General features: G+C 42.9%; 1 protein-coding gene across 5 annotated transcripts in view; it reads right to left on the reverse strand.

Annotated features, from left to right (window-relative positions):
- PNPLA4 (patatin like domain 4, phospholipase and triacylglycerol lipase) overlaps positions 1-7,855 on the reverse strand; it is a 36,644-nt gene extending 28,789 nt beyond the window's left edge. Inside the window, exons 1-2 of one of the 5 annotated variants that reach the window (XM_020786989.3) lie at positions 7,566-7,855; positions 3,457-3,771 (exon numbers count right to left, since the gene is read on the reverse strand). In XM_020786989.3, the coding sequence (XP_020642648.3) occupies positions 3,457-3,612 (156 nt within the window). In that variant the 5' untranslated portion in view covers positions 3,613-3,771; positions 7,566-7,855. Of the gene's footprint in view, positions 1-3,456; positions 3,772-7,565 lie in introns of those variants that run through there. The other 4 variants (XM_078390365.1, XM_078390364.1, XM_078390366.1 and 1 more) reach the window with 4 other exon arrangements.
- Between the last annotated feature and the right edge of the window lie 14,888 nt (positions 7,856-22,743).

A 22,743-nucleotide genomic window follows, 5' to 3' on the forward strand; every position in this document is an offset into this window, starting at 1 on the left:
GTGTGGAGTCTATGAGTGTGCCTATGTAATGTACAGTCCTTGTAGGTTTTAATTAATCCATACTTTTCTCTCACTATTTCACCATCCCCAAGAAAGACAGGGGTCTTTGCCCTATTCTAGATTTAAGATTATTAAACAGCTACATCGTCACCACAGAATTCCTCATGGTTACTCTAGAATCAGTTCTCCCCTTACTTCAAAAAAATGACTGGTTCACCGTCAAAGACGCAAGAGATGCTTACTTTCATATTGCAATAAATCCCGCGCACAGAAAGTAACACCGATGGAGTCTGCAGCCAATGTCCATGGTCAAAGCCATCGAGGTCATGTCTGGAGTTGATGGACTGTTGATCGACTTCAGTGTCAAGAGGCAGAGTTTAGTAGTATTGCTAGTTATGAGTCGGAAAAGCTGGAGGTGGCATGCTCATGGACATCTGTCGATGTCGAGGATAGCTGACATTGAAAGATGGTGGTTGAGCATCGACGGACTTCAATTGGTAGAGATGGACCTTGGTGTCGAGCTCAGTGTCATAACGGTATCAGGGTCAATGACTTGAATTTACCGGAGGACAGGAACTGTGTTAATGTAACGGAATGAAGTGAGTGTCCATGGACCAGGATGAATATCAAAGATCGTTGATATCAGAGCCTGTGTCTCTGTGATGTCGAAATGGAGGTTGCCAATGCAATGGCATAGCACTAGAATAAATGGATGCTGGCGATGCCGAGTGTGAAGAGTGATTTACATCATCTATTGTAGTAGGAAAGCATCGGGAGGCTGGGGCTGCAAAAGCCTACGTGTGGATAAAATTTGCTCAAACGTCCGAGTTTTTTTCGATACCAAGTGGGGAGCAGGTTGAGGTATAGTAACCTCTTGGTGATGTGGCCGCTTCAACACTGATGGTTGTTTAGAAGTAGGCTGACTACTAGATGGTATTATCGAACTGGGTAAAACACCTGGTCGACTAGTTGGTGTAGTTTGTCGAGCAGAGCACTGGTTGGGGCAAATGGCAACCCAATGTGCATGCTGAGCGTGGGTTTGAACGACATGCAATGAAGCGAGTTCTTGAGATTGTTGATGTTTATTTATTTATTTATTTATTTATTTATTTACAATATTTTTTAGCCGCACCATTGCCAGTGGCTTCTGGGCGGCGTACAACATTAAAACCTAAAAACATTAAAAACATTTTAAGAAACAGTATAAAATACCATATATTAAAATATTTCTTAAAACAATTAAAACATTAAAATTAATTAATTAAAATGCTGGGTGAACAGAAAGGTCTTTGCCTGGCGCCGAAAGGCCAAGAGTGTCGGAGCCAGGCGGATCTCTCTAGGGAGGGTGTTCCAAAGTTGGGGGGCAACAACCGAGAAGGCCCTATTCCGACATGCCATCCCCTTCACCTCTTTCAGGGATGGCACCTTCAGAAGGGCCTCCTGGCCTGATCTTAGAGGACGGGCAGGCACATATGGAAGAAGGCGGTCCTTTAGGTAACCAGGTCCTAAGCCGTTTAGGGCTTTATATGTCAAAGTAAGCACTTTGAATTGGGCCCGAGCAGCAACCGGCAGCCAGTGTAAATTTTTCAGAACCGGCGTGATATGAGTCCGTGCGGCGGCACCACTTACCAGCCGCGCAGCCCAGTTCTGTGCCAGTTGCAGTCGTCGGACCGTCTTCAAAGGCTGCCCCACGTATAGCGCATTGCAGTAATCCAGTCTGGTTGTTACCAGTGCATGAGTGACTGCTGCCAGGCTCCACTCATCCAGGTAAGGGCAAAGTTGATATATTCTCCGCAGCTGTAAGAAGGCACCCCTGGACACCGAGTCCACCTGGGCTTCCAAGGTCAGACTGGGGTCAAGGAGCACCCCCAAGCTGCGGACCCTATCCTTTAGGGGGAGTGTGATCCCGTCTAAGGTAGGGAGATGGCCCTTTAACCTATCTGGCGGGGCACCTACCAGCAGCACTTCAGACTTGTCTGGATTGAGCCTCAGTTTATTGACCCTCATCCAGACCATTATCGAGTCCAGGCACGAGTTCAGAACGGTGACTGCCACACCTGGATTGGTAGAAAATGAGAGGTAGAGCTGGGTGTCGTCAGCATATTGCTGACTCCTCAGCCCAAACCTCCTAACGACCTCCCCCAGCGGTTTCATGTACATATTGAACAGCATGGGGGACAGTATAGAGCCCTGAGGACAGTTTTGGTTAGGGAATGGTGGGCGATCCGAGGGTATTGAATATGGAACGGTGTCAAGCCATTCGGGATGGGAATCCTCAGGCAATAGAATAACTGAAGGATTGCTGGAAGGAATAGAAGGTTGTGGACTGGGAGGAGAGGAAGTTAGTTGGTTGACTCTATCATCCCATTCTAGAGACTGAGAACAGGGCTGATGAGACAGAAATCTGTCATCTTCTGAGGGACATCTGACCGAAATTGATTCAGAGAGTTGTGGTTTTGGTGGGATGTCTGTAGGCTTCGACTGTTTAGCTCGTTTCAGAGGAGCAGGCTCCGGAGCTCGAGCAGCTTCAGTAGGTCTCTGACGTTTAGAAGTTGTTTTCAAAGTCGAGGACTTTGGTATTGAGGGTTTTGATTTGTATGTCTTTGAGGTCTTAGACGATGCAAATGGAGAATCGGAATGAGCTCCTGTAGCCGATGGACATTGTTTTGATGATTCAGTAATGGCTTTTTCCATTGCTTTGGTTTGGGAAGTGGCCCTACAGGGAGGTTGGACCATTTGAACTGGTTGTAAGGATTGTTTCCCAAGTCAGAGTTTTAGCCTCGAGAGGCAAGATCAAAGAACTCCGCGATTAAAATTTTTGCAATAGGTACAGGAGGAAGTTTGATGTTGTTCTCCCAAACAGAAAAGGCACTTAGCTTAAGAAAGTGGGATCTTATTATCACAGACAACGCAGTTCTTAAATGGGCCCAAAGGGACCATGAATAGGAGAAAATAATTAGGAGAAAAACCAATGATTTTTTTTTGGGGGGGGTGCTGCGGCCAGAGGCTGAGCGAGGGGAAAGGAAAACTCTCTGATGATAAAGAGTTTGATTTAATCGTTTAAAAGAAAAAGATTGATAACAGGAAGGAATCAAGAATAAGCTCTCTTTCTCTTTTACTCACAGAAGCAGAATTATGAGGCTGTCAATGCGGCAGTTGAAAGAAACAGAAAGGGGACGCTTGGTGCCAAGATACTTATATGGGTGGGGAGGGGCATATTCTAATGTGTTCATTGCTCTAGAATCTTCCGATGAGGCTCCGCGCAAGGGCAAATCACTCAGGGTGTGATTCACAGAGGCCACGAAGAAGAATATGAGGAACAAGTGAGATGGGTAGCTGTTTTGTTTAAATCAAATGCATCCTAAAACTCAGGAGCACCTGTATTTACAGGACTCTTGCTTTTCATCTAAAAAACAAGGTTGCATTCATAAATATAGTAAAAAGATAAATACTTACACTATATGTGGACACAGCACGAAGAGCTTGTAAAATACAGCAACTCTTTGCATTGTTGCCAAACTTCTGCATTTTATGAAGCACAGTACTGTGCAGTCCAGTCCTGAAGTGAATACTTTGTCTTCTGGATCTATATATGCGTCTCGTAGCCCACATTTCTTTGAATTTAGATAATACCCCAACTAGCTTAAAGAAGATTCATCTTGCTGTCCAGCAGTATAAGAAATACAGCACATAAAGTAGTTTGGGGTTTTTTTTAACAGTGGAAGTAATAATGAGGTCTACAAATAGTCCTATATATAATACGAAGGTTACCTGGTTAAAACAGGAAAAAAAAAAAACAGGTCAGGATGCTGTTGCAAAGCAAAGAGCTGTGCAGGAGAATCAAAATGATTGAGGTAGGAGGTGACAGTCAAAGGGGGACTTTCAAATCACTACACACAGTCACAATGCTAATGAAGAGAGTTTTAGCACATCCAACATAGCACATCTACACCATCTCTTAAAGGCCTGAAGTTGCATACACATACCCCGGGAAGGAACAAAAGTACAGTTCCTAACCTGACAGGAACAAACCGAGGGTATGATTACACAAGATTAATTAATTGAGATTTGCACCCATGGAAATCAGCTTCCCACAGGTGAAATAGCTGTGGCTGTCCAGACAACAATGTGAAAGAGTTGACAGAAGCGGGGGCAGAAAGATCGGTGTGCACTCAGCTCCAAGCGCAGAGGATGCCTTAAGAAGATGCTAACAAGTGCTGAATGGCAATTTCCATCTCTCGCTCTCTCTCTTCTTTATTTTTTTACTGGTTTCCCAAGGGCTTTAGTGAAATTCTGTTTCAGTGTTGCAGCGAAGCACTTTTTCAAAAAAAAGAAGAAACAGTCTGAAGACAAGGAGTGCTGAGCTGAGAGGAACTGACACACCCTTGTGGGCATCCTTTTGATTCAGATCAGGCAATTCTACCATGCAAAAAGTGGATAATTCCCCACTCAAAATAGATGATTCTGCAAGGGGCTTCCTTGCATTCAGCTTGAAGTCAGGTAGTTAGATTTTAATTTAAATTCACGAGTGCCTAATCCAAGGTAATTTGCAGAGTAAATGGCCAACATAGTTCCCTCTAGGATGAATATCAAGTGATTTCTTAGCAACTGGTCTTATAATTGCAAGTCAGTGTGGTGTAGTGGACTGAGTATCAAAGTAGGACTCAGAGGTGGGTTCAAATCCCTGCTCAATCCTGGAAACTGACTAGGAGGTAGCAAGGGTAATTCACTCACTGAATATTTCCCAGCAAAAACGTTGCCCTTTTTTCAGTAGAGTTCCTTTATTTGTTTTTTTAAGAGGCAAAAATTCAAGTTGTGTACTTTTTGTTTAACAAAAATCTACCTGTTTCCTTCCTGATAAACAGCTTTTGATGACACGGGAAAAAAAATAGGAATATTATGTTTATAGCTGCAGAGAACTAAAGGCTGTTAAGTAATTTCTGAAGACATGTTTAGGAAAGGTGGAGCTCTGATTGTCCTGCTTCCTATTATTTATTTGTGTACAATAGGCAAAATACAGTAATACAACAATCTGATGCCAAGATGCTTGAGTACAGAGTAAGTGCTCATTAGTGTCACATACCACTAGTTATTAAGATATTACTAACAAGGACTGAGACTGAGCCAACAGTCCAGAGATTTAAGGCATCATAATTTACTACTTACTTTGTTGAATCACCCAGCACTTTTGTACAGTGGTAACAAATCTAATGAGCTTGGTCAAGCAACCAAATTTAAATCACTAACAGCACCATTGATCTAGCACCACAGTAAAACTGGCAGAGCACATGTGAAAGCAAGCCTGTTTGGCAACAATTCACCTTCTCTCTCTCTCTGCTTCCCATCTGGAACTCAAACACAAGACCTAATCCAGTTTGAGAGTTACAGAGGGATGAAGCAAAGGTGGAATTCTGCCTGAATTTTGAGATTTCCCATATGCTGCTGCTTACAACTACCCAGGCACAACCTCCAGTCTATTCATAGAAGAAGATTATGATGATGATGATGAATTGTGTGCCATTAAGTCAATTCTGACTTATGGAGAGCCTTTCCAAGGTTTTCTAGGCAAAATATTCAGAATTGGTTTACCATTGTGGAATTGTGAAGAGCTCCAGAAGGAATTCTCCAAACTGGGAGAATGGGCAGCAAAATGGCAAATGTGTTTCAGTATGGGAAAATGTAAAGTAATGCACATTGGGGCAAAAAAGTCAAAACTTTATCAACCGATGGGTTTTGAGTTGTCCATGACAAATCAGGAAAGAAATCTTGGGGTGCTGGTGGACAGCTCGATGAAAGTGTCAACCCAGTATGCGGCCATAGTAAAGAAAGCCAATTTCAGGCCAGGGATCATTAAAATCAGGACTGAAAATAAAACAGCCAACATATAATGCCATTGTGCAAAACGCTGGTAAGGCTGCACCCGGAGCATTGTGTACAGTTCTGGTCGCAACACCTCAAAACAGACATAGTGGAAGTGGAAAACATGCAGAAGACAGTGACTAAAATGATGACTGGTCTGGGGCACCTCCCTTAAGAGGAAAGGCTACAGCATTTGGGGCTCTTTAATCTAGAGAAAAGGTGCCTGAGGGGGGACATGATTGAGACATATACAATTATGCAGGGGATGGATAAAGTGGAGAGAGGAAAGCTCTTTTCCCTCTCATGCAATGGCAGAACTAGAGGATATCTACTCAAACTGAGTGTTGGGAGAGTGAGAATAGACAAAAGAAAATGTTTCTTGACCTAGCATGTTGTTAGTCTGTGGAACTCCTTGCCACAGAATGTGGTGATGGCATCTGGCCTAAATGCCTTTAAAAGGAGATTGGACAGATTTCTGGAGGAAAAGTCCATCGTATGTTACAAGCTATGGTGGTGGTGTACAATCTCCAGGCTTAAAAGGAAGGTACCTCAAAATGCCAGATGCAGGGGAGGGGTATCAGGAGACAGGTACTATCTGTCTCGTGTGCTCCCAGAGGCACCTGGTGGGGCCACTGTGAGATACAGGAAGCTGGACCAGATGGGCCCTCCTTCGCCTGATCCAGCAGGGCTATTCTTACGTTCTTACCATTCCCTTCTTCTGGGGGCGCCCTGAAACTGTGCAGCTTGCACCAGCTCTTCTGGGATGCATAGTTGGTATTCAAACTCACAACCTCTGGCTCCAGAGCCAGATTCCTAACTCAGTGAGCTATCCAGCCAACTAATGTTGCAAATAAATAAATAAAAATATATCATAATTTCTATTAAAGTATAGGCCAAAACCCTGCTGGAAAAAGATCACACTCGCAACAGCAGCCATGCAAGCTGTGCCCCCACTTTTTGCCAGGCTGTTCTTTGGACAACTGATTTTGCAACCAGGTCACAGCCAGTTGTACAAAAGGCACCCGGCCAATGCGGAGAACTGTTTCCCCTTGCCTTTTATGCTGAAACAAGAGGGATATTTTCTTTCAACCCCACTGTTAGTTCCAAAGCAGCTAATTCCTGCTTTTCAATTTGTATACCATAGTTTTAACATTTTAATTAGCATGTTTTAAATTGGGGGGGGGGGGGTAAGCTACCTTGGGTCTCCCCAAGGGGAGAAAGACAGAAATTAAATTAACTAAACTTAAAATAAGGGATTATTTGTTTTTGTTTTTAAAAAGAGGACTCTCTTTTAAATTCACTTCATAAACAAAAACATATAATCTTAGGTTTGCTGGTTGGTCACTCACACAGTCCCTTATGAATGCACATATAGGTGTCTGTTGTGTGTATATCTGTTGGGGGAAGGCACAAATAAGCGGAGGAGGTGCAATAAATATAACAGTGAGGTCGCATACTCTTTGCATGCATAAACTTCAGTGCAATAACATTTCGAATGACAGGCTCTCATCAAGGCTGGCAAAATACTAAAACACAAGGCCTCAAGTCTAGGCTATATGAAATGGTGCTTATAATTCGGTATGAAACAGTATGATCCGATTTCTCTGGTCAACCCCAGGTCCCTGGGGAAAACACGACAAAGGCCCCCTCACGCAGCAGCCACCCAGGTTCACAGACAAAAGACAGCACTGACACAAAGCACCTACTTAATCCCTGAGCAGGAGAATCCTTTGCAACTAATCCTCCAGGACAGATGCTAAAAATGCGAGATTTCTTTCCCCGGGACCAGCTGTCCTTTAGGATTTAAGGGGACTTCCTTTGGCCTGGGGCCACTCCCATTAACACCGCGTTGGGGGGGGAGTGAAGCAAGGAAACGCTCGCAACTTCTTTAACTTCCCCCTTCTGCTTTCCTTTGGTTTCGTCCGAACTCTCCTTGAAGTCCCTCCTCTCTCATTAGAACAGCCCTTTGCGCGCTACGTTTACATAAATGCCAGTCAGCAGATTCGACGCGTTTCTTATTTCTGCCGCCTTCGCGCTGGTGAGCGTCTGCATCTGTAAACAGATACAAAAGCACGCGCGTGTTGTCTTTGCAGTGCGGGTTCATTTTTCATTTCAGTTATTCCGAAACGTCAAATGTAGCCTGACAACGACCCTGTAAGGTTGGCTGCACGGACCTAGAAACCCCTGGAAATGGTCACCATAAATCCATATCAAAATGAGGGCACAACATTCTTATTATTAATAATAAATGTATTTCCCAGCTTTGATTTTGGATTTTGTTTTTTTTTTAAATCCTTTTTTAATTGCTGAACATCTTTGGTTTATATTTGGGATTAGCAGGTTTTTAAAAGAGAAAATTAGAACAATTTTTGGCCAAAGTTTTTAAAATTAATTTATATTTAAAATAAATGACAGCATTAAAAATATTCAAGGATAAAACAAACACCAAGGATCAGAAAAGTAAAATTTCATATTGTAGAGGGAGGGGGATTATAAAGATGATTATAATAAATCATTAAAAATGTTCTTAGTAACATTAAAAGTCATAATCTAAAAGCTGCTTCGGTAGATGTAGAGTATGCAACTTTTTTCATTTCAACACTATCCATGCATGCAGCCAAACAATAAATCAGTGCACTGTAAACGCTGAGTAAAATCTATACAAATTACCCAGTTCATGACTGGCGATCTTTTTACCATTTTGCAGAATTCCTTTTCCCAGAAAGAGTAAATAATGGGGGAAGACCACCATCCATACTCATGTACGCCCAGTCCTTGGCACTTTCTCCAACAGAAAGGACTAAGGTCCTTTTTAATATAACATAGCTCAATAACATAGCTTTAACTACTGTGTGCCGACAACCTTAACACAGTGTTCATATATTCACAAGATCTTACTGGTGCCTTGTCCTCCACTTTCGGCAAATCATTTTGACCAATATTAAGACCCCCCCTGCCTCATATGCTTTTGCCCTCCACACAAGAAAACCTCCAAAAAGAAGCACAGATGCCAGTGGATGGAGATGGGCTTGAAATGCTTTCTTTGCGCATGTTTCTGAACATACAATATTTTGTGCAACCCTTCTGTTCAATCTGCTTTAGCATGGATGGAAGTGTGCCCCTCTATTGCCATGACATGAGTGAAATTAATTGTAGATGAACAGAGTTTGACAAGTTGCTTGAATAAATTGCTAAAAGGTGTGTTTTTTTAAAAAAACAACAACAACAACTCAATATTTTAAATATTGAGTTTTTTTAAATGGTTAAAAATCAAAAGCACTCTGGAAACCATTGAAGAAGTGAGGACTGATAACTTGTGTGGGGTTTGGGTTTTTGTTCAAACAGGATCAGATCCCGGAAAGATCCAAAGGTGAGCCGAATGTTACAGCACTGATCATATTTTATCTATGGGAAGAAAGAGAGTCTGTACTGACAGAGCAAGCATTTGAAGAGGAAATAAAAACTGCAGAAATATTTATCTGTGACATACAACAACAACTGTGTATACTTTTTAAGACTGAAAACCCAAAAGATTGTTTTGAAAAGAAAAAAAAGAAACAATTGACACGGCAAATGATACAGATACAAAGTCTTTTTTCTTTTCCTTCTTTTGCCAGTTCATAAATATTTTCATGTTTATGCACTAACATCAAACAGTATTTCCTAGTGCATTTTGCTATGCTGAACTTATTGAATGCATTTGGTCCAGATCATAATTTATCATGCAATGAAATTGCTTTGCAATTTACAGTGAAAACCAACCCCATAATACATGCAAATAAGAGGCAATGTATCTATTTATTTAAAGTACGTTTCTCTTGTCTTTTCAGTAGGGAAGGAGCATATAGCAAAAGATAAAACTCTCCCAAAAAGGCACCAAATGAAACAAATTAGCAGAACAGTCAGCTAAAATGGAAGGTCACTCCTCCAGAATACTGGGGGTGGAATTAGACTGTACACTTAGCATGTATTTAGAAGAGGTACGTATTCTCTGATGTGGTAAAAGCTGTGTGGCATAGCACTTGTTTTTCCTCACTTTGTATTATAGCTTAGCATGCTTTATTTTGAAACAAGTCACTGGAAGGTAAAAGAGACTATTTGCAAATCTCATTGTTGAGGTGTATATATCTGAAGATATTGTGTTATGGGTGGAAAAGCAGATGTGTCACACAAAATGTGTATTCCCCTCCATGTCTAGTTTGAGGTTAATAAAGAAGAGGAATTGCCGATCTCAGTGAAGGGCATTCCAAAGCCTCGAGGCAGTGCAAAGTCTCTGTTCTTATTTCATTTAAAGGAAGAAGGTTATCATAGGACATAATATACATAGCTCTTCATAAGCCTTATCCAGACTATGGAATTTTCCCATCTATCCGATGGAGTTAGGTGGGCAAGTTGTACTCCCTGCTCTGCGTCCTGGCTTTAATCTGGTGCCATATGTTTCACCAGGAAACAAAGGGAGATGGGACACAAATCCCAAGAAAACTTTTCCATACTAAGGAATTATCTAGGGGACTGTGCTACATAAAGGTTTGTCCAGAAGAAAAGAAAAATATTGCTCACAGCAAAGAAGAAAACAGCTTTTAGGTGTGCAAAACTCAATGTTTGAATCACAGCCCTTTGCACATATATAGCAATTGTCTGAACAACAGGACATGAGCCATAGTTTACTTCAAACCATTCTTTGCAACTTTAATGTTTCATGATTTATCCTTATCCATGCAGTTTCATTGTGAACTACAACATATATGGATTAAGGGGGCTGAATAATAAACAGCATCATCTTTTGTTCATAACTTACTGTGATGCTGCATTGGACGTTTTACTTTATTTGCCAGCTTGATAGTGGGATATTGAAATAGTTTTGCTATTGGAGAATCATTGAAATCTCAAGGGTGAAACCTGATCTAAAAATATTTCTCTCCCTGTAAACAAGACTTAAAATGTCAAAAGCCTTCCAGTATAATCTGCCATTTTATAGCACTTTTTTTATAGTGCGGGAAATGACGCATGGCTAAGTCTTGGCAGGGACTTGCACTAAGTTCATGGGGCCTGAATAAAGCTTAACACTGTAATATTTGGCTGCCTATAAGAATGGCAAGCAGATATTATCCTAGGGCTTTTTCCTTCCCTACTAATGTAATGCCCTAGATTTTATTACTGCCAGGAAGTGCTTACTATAGAAAATAGGAGAGAAATAGCAGCGCTGTAAAAATATACCGTATGTGCACACTCCAAACAGTACTCTCAGAACTATGAAATATGACTTTGCAGTATGAAACTTACCCAATGAACAAGAAAATAACCATTACTTGAATAAAAGTTATCAAATTCTCATTTTCTATAATTTTATAACACATATGTGAAATTATTGGTACCCAGGTGATTCAGTGGATAGAGTGATGGACCTCAATTCAGGAGACCTGAATTCCTGCTCAGCCACAGAAATACACTAAAGGAACGGACAGTGCAACTGGTAAAACCACTCTTAAACATTTCACTTAATCTAAAAGCCCTATTAGGGTTGTTGTAGGTCCATTCCAACTTGAGAGTACATTGTGAGGGTTTGGGTCTTAGGGGCTCCCTTTTTTCCAATAAAGCAGGAGTCGTCTTAACATCAAACAAATAGTCTCTATTTATTAAATCAGCCAAAGGAACAGCAACATCAACAGGTTTAGGTAATGAAGGCTCTTGCGAGTACAACGGTGCTCGCAAAGGTGACCATAAGTTTGTTTCAAAAGGGTTTAACGGATTAATGTCCCAGGGTCCTGATAACACCTTCTCAGGTTCTGGAAACTCCAACTCCTCCGCCTCCGGTGTTAGAAGCGGGATGGTCTCTTCATCCCCTGTCCATCCCCAGAACGGGGTGCCCTCTCCCAGCTGAGGTTCCCAAGGCCCGGGTAATACCCCATCTTCCGGAGCTCCTCCAGATGCCATGCCTTCTTCGCCTCCGCCTCTCTTGCGATCGCCTCCTTCTCCTCCCTCAGGCGGCGCCGCCACTCACGGGGCTCAGATTCTCCCCAGTACGAGGGACATTGAGGCAGGCCTTTTCTTCTCCGGCTTTCTGCTTCTAAATGGGGTACCCGGGCCTGTTCCCAATTCCCCGTCCAGGGATCCTCCAGCCAAATCGTCTCCCAACCACCCGGTATGTTGTCCCGGGTCTCTTTTATATCCCCGCCTCCACCATCAACCGTTTCTCTTCCCCTTTTCCTGTCAAAGCCATGTCAGTTTGGGTTGTGACATTTAACCCCTTCATACCTGTTTCAGTATCACGAGTGTCTACCCCTTGATGTTTTAACCTTTCCCTCCTATAACAGTCTTCCAAGTCCTGCGTGTCTAAACTCTGGTGCTCCATTTTTGGTGGTGAAGGTAGCAGGGTGGTCTGCATTCCCCTAGATGTTCTAGGGAGCGATGGCACTCCTAGTAAAGCTTCTTGACCCTGTTCTCGGGCTTCACACGCATCACATATGAAACTACTGATATAAGTGGCAATCTTGTGCACACTTACTTTGGAGAAAAACCCGAAGTATTCAGTTGAGACTTACCTAGAAAAAAGCATGCATAATATAGGACTACACAACTCAGTGGCGCGTGTTATTGTTTTTTTCTGTTAAATAGTTGAGATTCCAAACTCAGGATAGAACTTTTAATTTAATTTGATTTTTGGATTCCAACTACTCAATTTTTCAAATAATTCCTGAGGCAGAATTCTGGGTTAGACAGCTCAGGAACACACATCTATACTAGCCATGTTTACCTCCATTGGTGCCTCATACCTCCCATTCCTATATTTGAAAGCACAGAAGCTACACAGGGCTTCTTGGGAAGAATAAGTCTTTCTGGGAGGTATAGTCTTGCTGCTCAATAGGCTCTATTGAGGGTGCCTCCGAGAAGCACTGGAGCAGCTTTTTTGTTTTGTTTTGTTTTTTGCACATTCTCAATAGGAAGCGCACACCCAAGACAGCTGTGCAACCTCCAAGGTAAGACCTTTTCCAGGTAAGCAAAGTATAGGTGTCTGTAAGTTTGGATCTGTGAGCAAGATCTCCTAGAATTTTGACTGGGGTATTCTTGGAAAATTCTGGGAGTTAGATTTTTTTAAAATCCTTTTCTTTGGGAATGTAGTTTGACTGTTACTTTACAGAATCACCACAGACATCCAAGGAAGGTGAGATGACATGTTCTTCAGAACATATTTTATGGCATGAGATAGGGAGAGAAGCAAAAAAAAAAGTACAAAACAATCAAACTGGCATGCATCAAGGCAACATGGAGACTGCCAACTCAATGAAAAACAACAGTGCCAAGATATCCATTTACAGTCTCTTCTTGACTAAAGTGTAGCTGAGAATCCTCTAGATCTGTTTATGCTCTTGGCCAAGGAACATACAAAAAAGTCAATACTTCCTTCTTCAATTAGCAATACCCAGCTTAACGGTAAAAATACAGAAGGCTCACCAGCCATATCTGGAAGTTGAGTCATGGCAACTGGACTTCTTTCTTGTTACATTGAAAAGTTTTGCTGCTCATCCAAGCAACTTCTTCAGTCTGAGGAGAGTTGGTGGGAGATCCCTGATATAACCTCCACATTGGTTTCACTTCCCCCTGGCCTGAATAGACTCATTAGAAGGACAAAGGACTGAGGGTGAGAGATAAAAACACTTTTGCAATCATTCTCCACCCATTGTCATGGGTCGTTAAGGATCACTAACAGTGGTCTTTCTGTTGGCAGGTGAGATAGAGGATATACTATTTACCGTACTATACTGTCAACTCTATCAAAACCCCAGAGAAAAGTTCCTCAGTAACATTTTGGCTGCTCTACAGGAGGAAAGCCCTCAGATAAAGGTGGTCAGGTTACTTTTGGACTGTGACCCTTATGTTACATACAGAACAGTGCTGTTTGCAAAAGCAGCCAGAAATATTCGAGCTAATTACCTGAAAGCCATCACAATCAATTGTGCAGGGGACTCCCAAATATGAAGTGTCTTTTATTATTTTATATGTCCATGATTTTATCATGATTTTATTTGATCAGATTTGTATTTTTAACAATTGTGACAGCTTTTAGCTAATACAATAAACTTGAACTTGGAACTTGGTCTTTCTGTTGTGTGTGGTCCTAATCTTTCTGGGGACAGATGAAAGGGCAGCATGATAAACAAGTCAGATTGTATCTAAGGCTTCCACCCCTAATGAGTGAGGGATTTTCTGTATACATATCTATGGCCTCCCTGACCCCTCTCTCAAGCCACCTATCTTCTCTGTCCAAAATGAGTACATCTTGATCATCAAATGATCGTCCTTTGTCCTGCAAATGAAGGAACGCTGCTGATTGTTGTCCTGAGCCATTTTTTCTCTCCTGTGCTGGGCCTTTCTCCTGTTTAGCGGCTGTTTAGTTTCTCCAGTGCAGAGTTCCGAAAATTCTTCTTTGCATTGGACCACATATACTGTATTGCTCCTATTGTGTTTTGGTATTTGGTCTTTTGGATGGACAAGTTATCTGCCTTAGTGTGTTTGTGAGTTTGAAGTGCACTGGTATGTGGTGTTTACTAAAAATCCTTTTGAGTTTTTCAGACACACCTGCCATGTAAGGAATGACCTAGTTCTTCCATCAGTTCTTGGTCTCAGACTGTTCCATTGTCCTCCTGGGTCAGGATATTGCCTTGTTAAAGGCCCATTTTGGATATCCACAGGCCTTAAGGGCTGTCCTCAGATGTCCATCTTCCTTCTTCTTCACTTCTGTGGAGGTGGGGATGTGTCTTGCTCTATGGTTTAGTGTCCTGATGACCTCTAGTTTGTTTTGCAGTGGCTCATGAGAGTCAAATTGCAGGTACAGTGGTGCCTCGTACAACGAGTGCCCCGTTTAACGATGAATTCGCATAGCGATGGCATTTCAGGAGTCCGACCATGCATGGGGTAGCCTGCCGCGGGTCAGATCCAAGCTGCGGGGAGAGGGTGGGGGGATCCGGATGGATCCCACCACCCTCCCCCCGCGGCCTGAGGAGGGTGGGAGGCATGGCCGGACTCCTCGCCAGGCACCGCGGCTCCGATCCGATCTGAGCCGCGGTGCCTGCCAAGGAGTCCGGCCATGCCTCCCACCCCCACCCCCACCTCCTTCGGCTTGAGAAGGGTGGGAGGCATGGCCGGACTCCTCGCCAGGCACCGCGGCTCCGATCCGATCTGAGCCGCGGTGCCTGGCGAGGAGTCCGGCCATGCCTCCCACCCTTCTCAAGCCGAAGGAGGTGGGGGTGGGGGTGGGAGGCATGGCCGGACTCCTTGGCAGGCACCGCGGCTCAGATCGGATCGGAGCCGCGGTGCCTGGCGAGGAGTCCGGCCATGCCTCCCACCCTTCTCAAGCCGAAGGAGGTGGGGGGGAGGCATGGCCGGACTCCTTGGCAGGCACCGTGGCTCAGATCGGATCGGAGCCGCGGTGCCTGGCGAGGAGTCCGTCTATGCCTCCCACCCTTCTCAAGCCGAAGGAGGTGGGGGGGAGGCATGGCCGGACTCCTTGGCAGGCACCGCGGCTCAGATCGGATCGGAGCCGCGGTGCCTGGCGAGGAGTCCGGCCATGCCTCCCACCCTTCTCAAGCCGAAGGAGGTGGGGGTGGGAGGCATAGCCGGACTCCTTGGCAGGCACCGCGGCTCCGATCGGATCGGAGCCGCGGTGCCTGGCGAGGAGTCCGGCCATGCCTCCCACCCTTCTCAAGCCGAAGGAGGTGGGGGGCGAGGCATGGCCGGACTCCTTGGCAGGCACCGCGGCTCAGATCGGATCGGAGCCGCGGTGCCTGGCGAGGAGTCCGGCTATGCCTCCCACCCACCACCCACCTCCTGCGGCTTGAGAAGGGTGGGAGGCATGGCCGACTGTGCTTGCAGCAGGTGCCCGGTGGAGGAGAAGGCAGGAGCTGATCTGTCATTTCTCCTCCACCGGGCACCTCTTCTGCTGCTGCAAGCAACTTCGGGGCAGCCCTTTGGGAGGAGCCGGGCTGCTCCGAAGAAAGGCAGAAGCCCATCAGATCTCCCCTCCCAACCATCGGGAGCAGCGGGAGAAGCTGCCCGGTGTGGAGGGGGGGGAGATCAGATGGGCTTCTGCCTTTCTTCGGAGCAGCCCGGCTTCTCCCAAAGGACTGCCCCGACTGTGCTTGCAGCAGCGGAAGAGGTGCCCGGTGGAGGAGAAGGCAGGAGCCGATCTGTCATTTCTCCTCCACCGGGCACCTCTTCTGCTGCTGCAAGCACAGTCGGGGCAGTCCTTTGGGAGAAGCCGGGCTGTGGAGAAGAAAGGCAGAAGCCCATCCGATCTCCCCCCCTCCACACCGGGCAGCTTCTCCCGCTGCTCCCGATGGTTGGGAGGGGAGATCGGATGGGCTTCTCCCTTTCTTCTCCACAGCCCGGCTCCTCCCAAAGGGCTGCCCCGAAGTTGCTTGCAGCAGCGGAGGAGGTGCCCGGTGGAGGAGAAATGACAGATCGGCTCCTGCCTTCTCCTCCACCGGGCACCTCTTCCGCTGCTGCAAGCACAGTCGGGGCAGCCCTTTGGGAGAAGCCAGGTGGTGGGGGAGAAGGCAGGAGCTGATGCCGTCTTCCCCCCCTCCCCCGAGGCTTCTCCCAAAGGGCTGCGCCTGATAGTGGGGGAGAAAACCGGATAATCCGTTCCTATTGGAACGGATTATCCGGTTTTCAGTGCATCTCTATGGGAAAACACGTTTCACTTAACGATGTTTTCCCATAGCGATGTTTTTTGTGGAACCAATTAACCTCGCTATGCGAGGCACCACTGTATTGATCAGTAGTATGTGTGATTTGTGACATTATTATTATTATTATTATTATTATTATTATTATTATTATTATTATTATTATTATTATTATTATTATTATTATTATTATTATTATTATTATTATTATTATTTTTATTTATTTATTTATTTATTTATTTATTTATTTATTTATTTATTTATTTATTTATTTACTGGCCAGGTATGTAAACCATACTCGGAATTTAATATGGCTACCGGCCACACTTAAAAACACTACACACATACACACACACCATAAACAGAAAAGTTCACAAGACCATTAAGAGCAAATTCTACAAAAACCAATTGCCTCAACTCCCAGTTGCGTCAGATGGTTACAAATTCAGCAGTTTGATGGCACAGGGAAAAAAGCTATTTTTATGTCTCGATGTTTTAGTATACAGCGTCTTGTATCGCCGACCAGAGGGGAGAAGATTAAACAAGTTGTGACCAGGATGCCGTGGATCTTTCCGCTCTCTTTTTAACCCGTGCAATGTACAACTCTTCCAATGATGGCAAATCAGCTCTGATTATTTTTCCAGCAGTTTTGACAGTCCTCTGAAGCCTGTTCTTGTCCAGTTTGGTTGCCGAACCGAACCAAACAGTTATGGAAGAGCAGAGGACAGATTCAATAATGCCTCTGTAAAATTGGACAAGCAGCTCCCGAGGCAGACTGAATTTCCGAAGTTGTCGTAGGAAATACAGACGTTGGTGAGCTTTTTTGATGATGCCATCGATGTTAATTGACCATTTCAGGTCCCGAGAGAGTACAGAGCCCAGGAACCTGAACGACTCTACTACAGAGACCGTGCTGCCTAAGACGGAAAGTGGGAGTATACAGGGGTTCATCAAAGAATACCATGGTTTTGTCAGTATTTAGTTTCAGTTCCCTGACCTTGGAGGCAAATTCCTCTGAGTTGTGAACGTGGTGATCCGAGTGTCCAACCAATGGTTCTAAGATGGTGGCCAGGTATTTAGCAATATTGTATGTTACTGAGTTTATGCTGGTGGTGATGGGTCTGAGGGGGGCTCATTCCATTTGTATCTTGGGAAGTCCATAGAGATGTGGGGGGGGGGCTCTCCAGGATACAACCAGTGGTAGGTCTCCCTGTCAATGGCATGGTCCTTTTCCAAGTATTTCAAGCATTCTATCCCTTTTCTCCTGTAAATGATGGTGGGGTCCCTCTTCAGTTTTTCGTATGTCTGTTGGTCTTCCAAAAGTGAGCTCATTTTTCTATGGCAATCCGTAGCACTGGGGACGACAGTGCATCTTCTTTTGTCCTCAGGCAGTATGGTGATGGTCTCCTCCCTGCTGAAAGAATCTTCACCGTTATCTTGTTCACCTGCGATGCTATGATTCCTGGTTGATACTTGCCATATAGCTGGGTGCCAAAACCTGGCAGCTAAGATAGAAAACCTCTTTGGGCTGGATTAGACCTGAGCCATAAATAAACCTTTGTATCACAGTTGAAGCAGATGTTATAGATCACCCATAATTAGAAAAGGAAAATCCTTTGGTATTGATTGGTTGTGAGGATCACAGCAGGAACTTCTGGAGTTTGCAGATCAGTTTTCTTTGCTTTGTGTTTGGTCTTCAGGAGTTTATCATGTGATTTCTGTCTAAAATTTCTGTCTGTCTAAATATGAAAGACTTCCTTAGTTCACATCTCCTCAGCACTAACATATTTTCATCTCCGATGAGCTGTTTATAACAACTGTTCCCCCCACATATACTTTGATAAAACAGTTCAAGGGAGATATTCTCTCTCTTTTTTCTTCCTTATCTAGTTAGTTTCCTTTTCTCTTACATAAACCTATGATTATACATGATGTCAAGAGAGTAGAAAAATTAAGGATTATAGACTCTGTTGCTCTTCTGGAAATTCAAGCTTTGTAGCTGGTACCAAGCTGACCAAAAGAGGGGGGGGGATGCCCATTGGTAATTGGAAGGCAGTATTACCTACAGCTTATCTCTGTGAGAAAGAGACCTTCAGGGTCATTCTTGGCTACCAATTTAATTAGGAGAATGGTTTCATCTGAGTGGGGGAAGGCATGGGAGGAGATGCTCTTTTCTTCATAAAAGTTTGGGGAAACTCAGTGCCTGATTGGCAGATCTTCTGGAAGAGTCTGGAAACTGGAATTTTGGGTTTACAAGTGGGCTTCCTTTTTCCCAGTAAGGAAACTCAGTTTTTTGTCTTGCATTACAATGATTTTGGATTTTTGAAACAGGCTGTAGACCTTTTGAGGATTCACCTTTTTTAGGATGCATCATCATCACCCCAGCGTTCAAATTTTAGAGTCTAGAATGAATACTGCAATATATATAGGAAGCCAATATATATTGGCTGTCCTAAGTCAAAGTATGTAAATTGGAAAGCAGTTTGAAAATCTTGCAAATAAAGAACAAATCATAATAAGAAACATGTCTAGACCACCCACCAGTGGGGAGAAAGGTTGCTAGTCCATGGTCAGGTGTCTAAATGGTCAAATACTTCATGGCTAGTGTCTTGTGGGCTCTCCTGTGATTGAGATAGACTGGTTGAATGTTTTAATTTCTTGTCAGTATTAAGGGTAAATGGGTTTGATCAGAGTGAAAGTTTTTTGTTGGGATTACTAAAATTTCAAAATCTTTCATGAAGGGGTATTGGCTTTCAGATTTTTCAGCACTCTTTTTTAGGCAACACACACACACACACACATATGAAAACAAAAATTAGGGATAAGGGAAAACTCATAATGTTTTCAAAAAAACTGACCTAATATATTGCCATTTCATTTTGTGGATCCTGGATTTGGAAAGTAGACTCAGCGGAGCCAATAGGTGCTAAATATTGATGTACAACTTGCTGGTTCTCTGCACCAACCAGAGAACTGGATGACTATTTCACTTTCACTTTCTTTTTCTTTCTTTTCCTTTTCCTTTTCCTTTTTTAGACCCACACCCCCCTGATGTGGTTAGAAACAGAGAGGCACCAAGAGAGATATGAAAGTCTTTGTATCGGCTAAGCTTAAATTAGACCACAAACTTTGTTATGTGCCATTGAGCCCCCTCTGACCCATAGTGATTCTATGAATGAGTGAATGTCATTAACAGTCTTAGTTAACTATTGAAAACTCAAGGCTGTGACTTCCTTTATTATGTCAGCCCATTTTCATATTTGCTCTTTCTTTTTTCCTGTTGCCTTCAACTTTTCCTAACATTATTATCTTTTCCAGTGAGTTTCATCTTCTCAGGGTGGTAAACTAGGTTTTTAGAAAAGACAGCTTTGAGATAACTTGAATACCTCATTATATTGCAGTCTTTCTTAGATGTTGAAAATTGCTTTCCTTTAATGGTAGAACCCATTTTTGGAAGGCTGACTGAGGTCTTTTCAACAACAGATCAAAAAAATAACAAAAACAAAACAAAGTAGTTGTATGGTTCATTAGTACAACCCACAACAGAGTTTCCCATCCATTAGTTAACTGCATCTCATACCACCACTGGTCAAAGAGCTGAAAACCAAGTTTCCAAATGAATTGTTTACAGTGACTCAGTATGAGAGTTCAAATAATAACTTTAAAATTAGCACAGCAAATTATAATAATAACATTCTCCTAGGAATTCATAGAGGCATCATGTTAATTACCACTTATTCGCAAGTTTGAAGTCAAGGTCTGTTGGCTTTGTAAATGTAAAAAATCTAATTTTAACACTTCCCATGGTACCAAGGGAAACACAGATTAAAAGGCTGTAGTTGCTGCTGCCAAGCATGTTGTTATTTAACAGACAATTTAAAACTCTTGGGAAAAGCTACTATCTCCTCTCAGATACTGATTAGATGCATGCATATTTAAGTGCTGATTTGGTATGCTAGTAACTACAGGCAATGAGAAGCATGGGAAGATTACAACAACAGGTACAGAAAGACTCTTAAACTCTTAAGCTCATAAGGTGCTGTCTAAAGACATGGTTGAGGAATCTCTGTGTTGATGGTCCCATCAACCTAAACCAAAATAGGCTAATGCAACAGTAAGTATCAGCATTAGGGTTGTGTTGTGTGATGATAGAGGGTGGTATTTAACTGAATCCCATCATTTCAACAAGCCAAAATGGTTAAGGGACAAAATAAGTAGGTGACTTATAGGAAAAAATGATACCCTAGCTCCCACTTTTCTCTCTCAGGCATATATAATTCCACAACCAAATGCTTATGTGGTACCTTTTCCAGATCTAACCTAATGCTGGCCCTCAGCAAGATCAGAAGGACATTAAATCTTTTGAGGGAGGTGGTAAAAAAGGAAGTCAACACTTAACAGAAGTGAAATCTGTGGTGAATTTATCACCCAGGGACATATATTATAAATTCACTACAGATTTCACTTCTTTCTCAATCAGTACTTTTGTGGTCTATGGAGTATAACTGCAATAGATAAACATTTACACAAGCTTGCAGCTGAGGGAAATGGGAAGTGTAACAGAATTGCAGAAGATCCAGCAGAGACCTCATGATGCCACAAAATTTTTGTTGTTTTTGATGTAAATCTTTGGGTCATTTGAATCTCTAGCTGCAGTTTATGTCTGTCAACTTCTCAGGTATCAAAGTCCAAATCCAGATTTACCACATTACTGAGAAATAGTTCTTGGTAAATGTTTGATCATATCATTAATTCTTTCTATTTTAAATGGTGTGAACCAATTCCAAGCATCATAAGAAGTAGATTAGGAAATGGTACTGTAACTAGGAAGGTGTTACTGACATAACGAAGAAGGTGTCTTCCAAATTTATTCCTCTCTGGATCACTTTTCCTCATCCTGGTAATATCTAGAGGTTTTAGATCAGCCATTCTCAGCAGGGACCATGTGGCCTCCTGGCACATTTGAAGGGGGCCACAGACTGAAAAATGTGAGAAGCTTCTGAAAGATATCTGTTTGTATTGTTTGGCAGGGTGCCTTGGAATATGAGCTCCTAAAAGAGCTGTGGCCAAAAAAGGTAAAGAATGGGTGTTTTAGACTACAGTATCCATCAGCCCCAGCCAACATGCCCAATCTTCAGGAAGATGAAAGGTGCCATCCAAAATATCTGAAGGTTACCTAGCTGGGAAGGCTATTCTTGGTTATTATGATAGCACAGGAAATAACATGTTCATTAAAACCTTAATTCTGTACCTGAGAAATTTACATCCACATTCCTGTACATAGCTATCTTTGACAGCCTATTAATTTTGATTTAAAAAAATCAACATGTTATGCAACTTGATTGGTGCCCAAATTCTGTGTCTCTCCACAGTGCTGTGCCTGTGTAATACATTTCATTTTTGTTTTCATGGTGTTCTTAGTTTTCTTTATATCTGAATAATAAATAATGATATGATTGACAACAACAGGTTGTGAGTAAATAAGACAGGCTTGAAAGGCAATGTGGTATAATTTCCACGTACAGTCTTATTGGGAAAAATCAAAACTTTCAGGCTGGTACTATAAAGAAAAAGCCATACTTTCAGTGGCATAGATCCTGAGTTCCTACTGCAGGGGGCACTGTACTACAATGAAAGAAAGCTGAGAAAAACAAGCAACACATCCTCCCCGAACTGCGCAATATATGTTTATAGCACAAAAGCCTTGGGGTTTGACTTTAAATTCTTTTATTTTTCATGACTTTATACTGCTAGATGTAGTGAAAAGCCCCTCATAATCTATTTTCCATTTTGCTGTGTAAGATACTAAAAGAAAGACATGATTCAAGTGTATTGACAGAGTGATTGAGGTATTTCTGAGGGATTGATAACCACCTCGGGTGGGCATGAGGGAAGATGGAGATGAAAGAAGGACCGTGGCTTTTTTATATGGTGTGAGTGGCAACGGTCTGAAGTACTGAATAAGAGCGTGTCAGATTGTCCATTTCGACTGTCGGCGTCACAAATTCATTCATTCTCAATGTGAGCTTCTGCTAAACAGTGTAAACTATCTTTTAACAGGAAGATTATACTTCTGGCTGTTGTATCTGAGAGGAATAACCAATAGGTTATCTTCCATCCATTCCCCTATTTAAAACTGATATGCAAAGTATTCAACATGTTAATCATGTTACGTGAAAGTGTAATCATTCCCTCTTAA

This window comes from Pogona vitticeps, chromosome 3 (genome assembly GCF_051106095.1).
Source record: "Pogona vitticeps strain Pit_001003342236 chromosome 3, PviZW2.1, whole genome shotgun sequence".
In the NCBI taxonomy this organism is placed as follows: domain Eukaryota; kingdom Metazoa; phylum Chordata; class Lepidosauria; order Squamata; family Agamidae; genus Pogona; species Pogona vitticeps.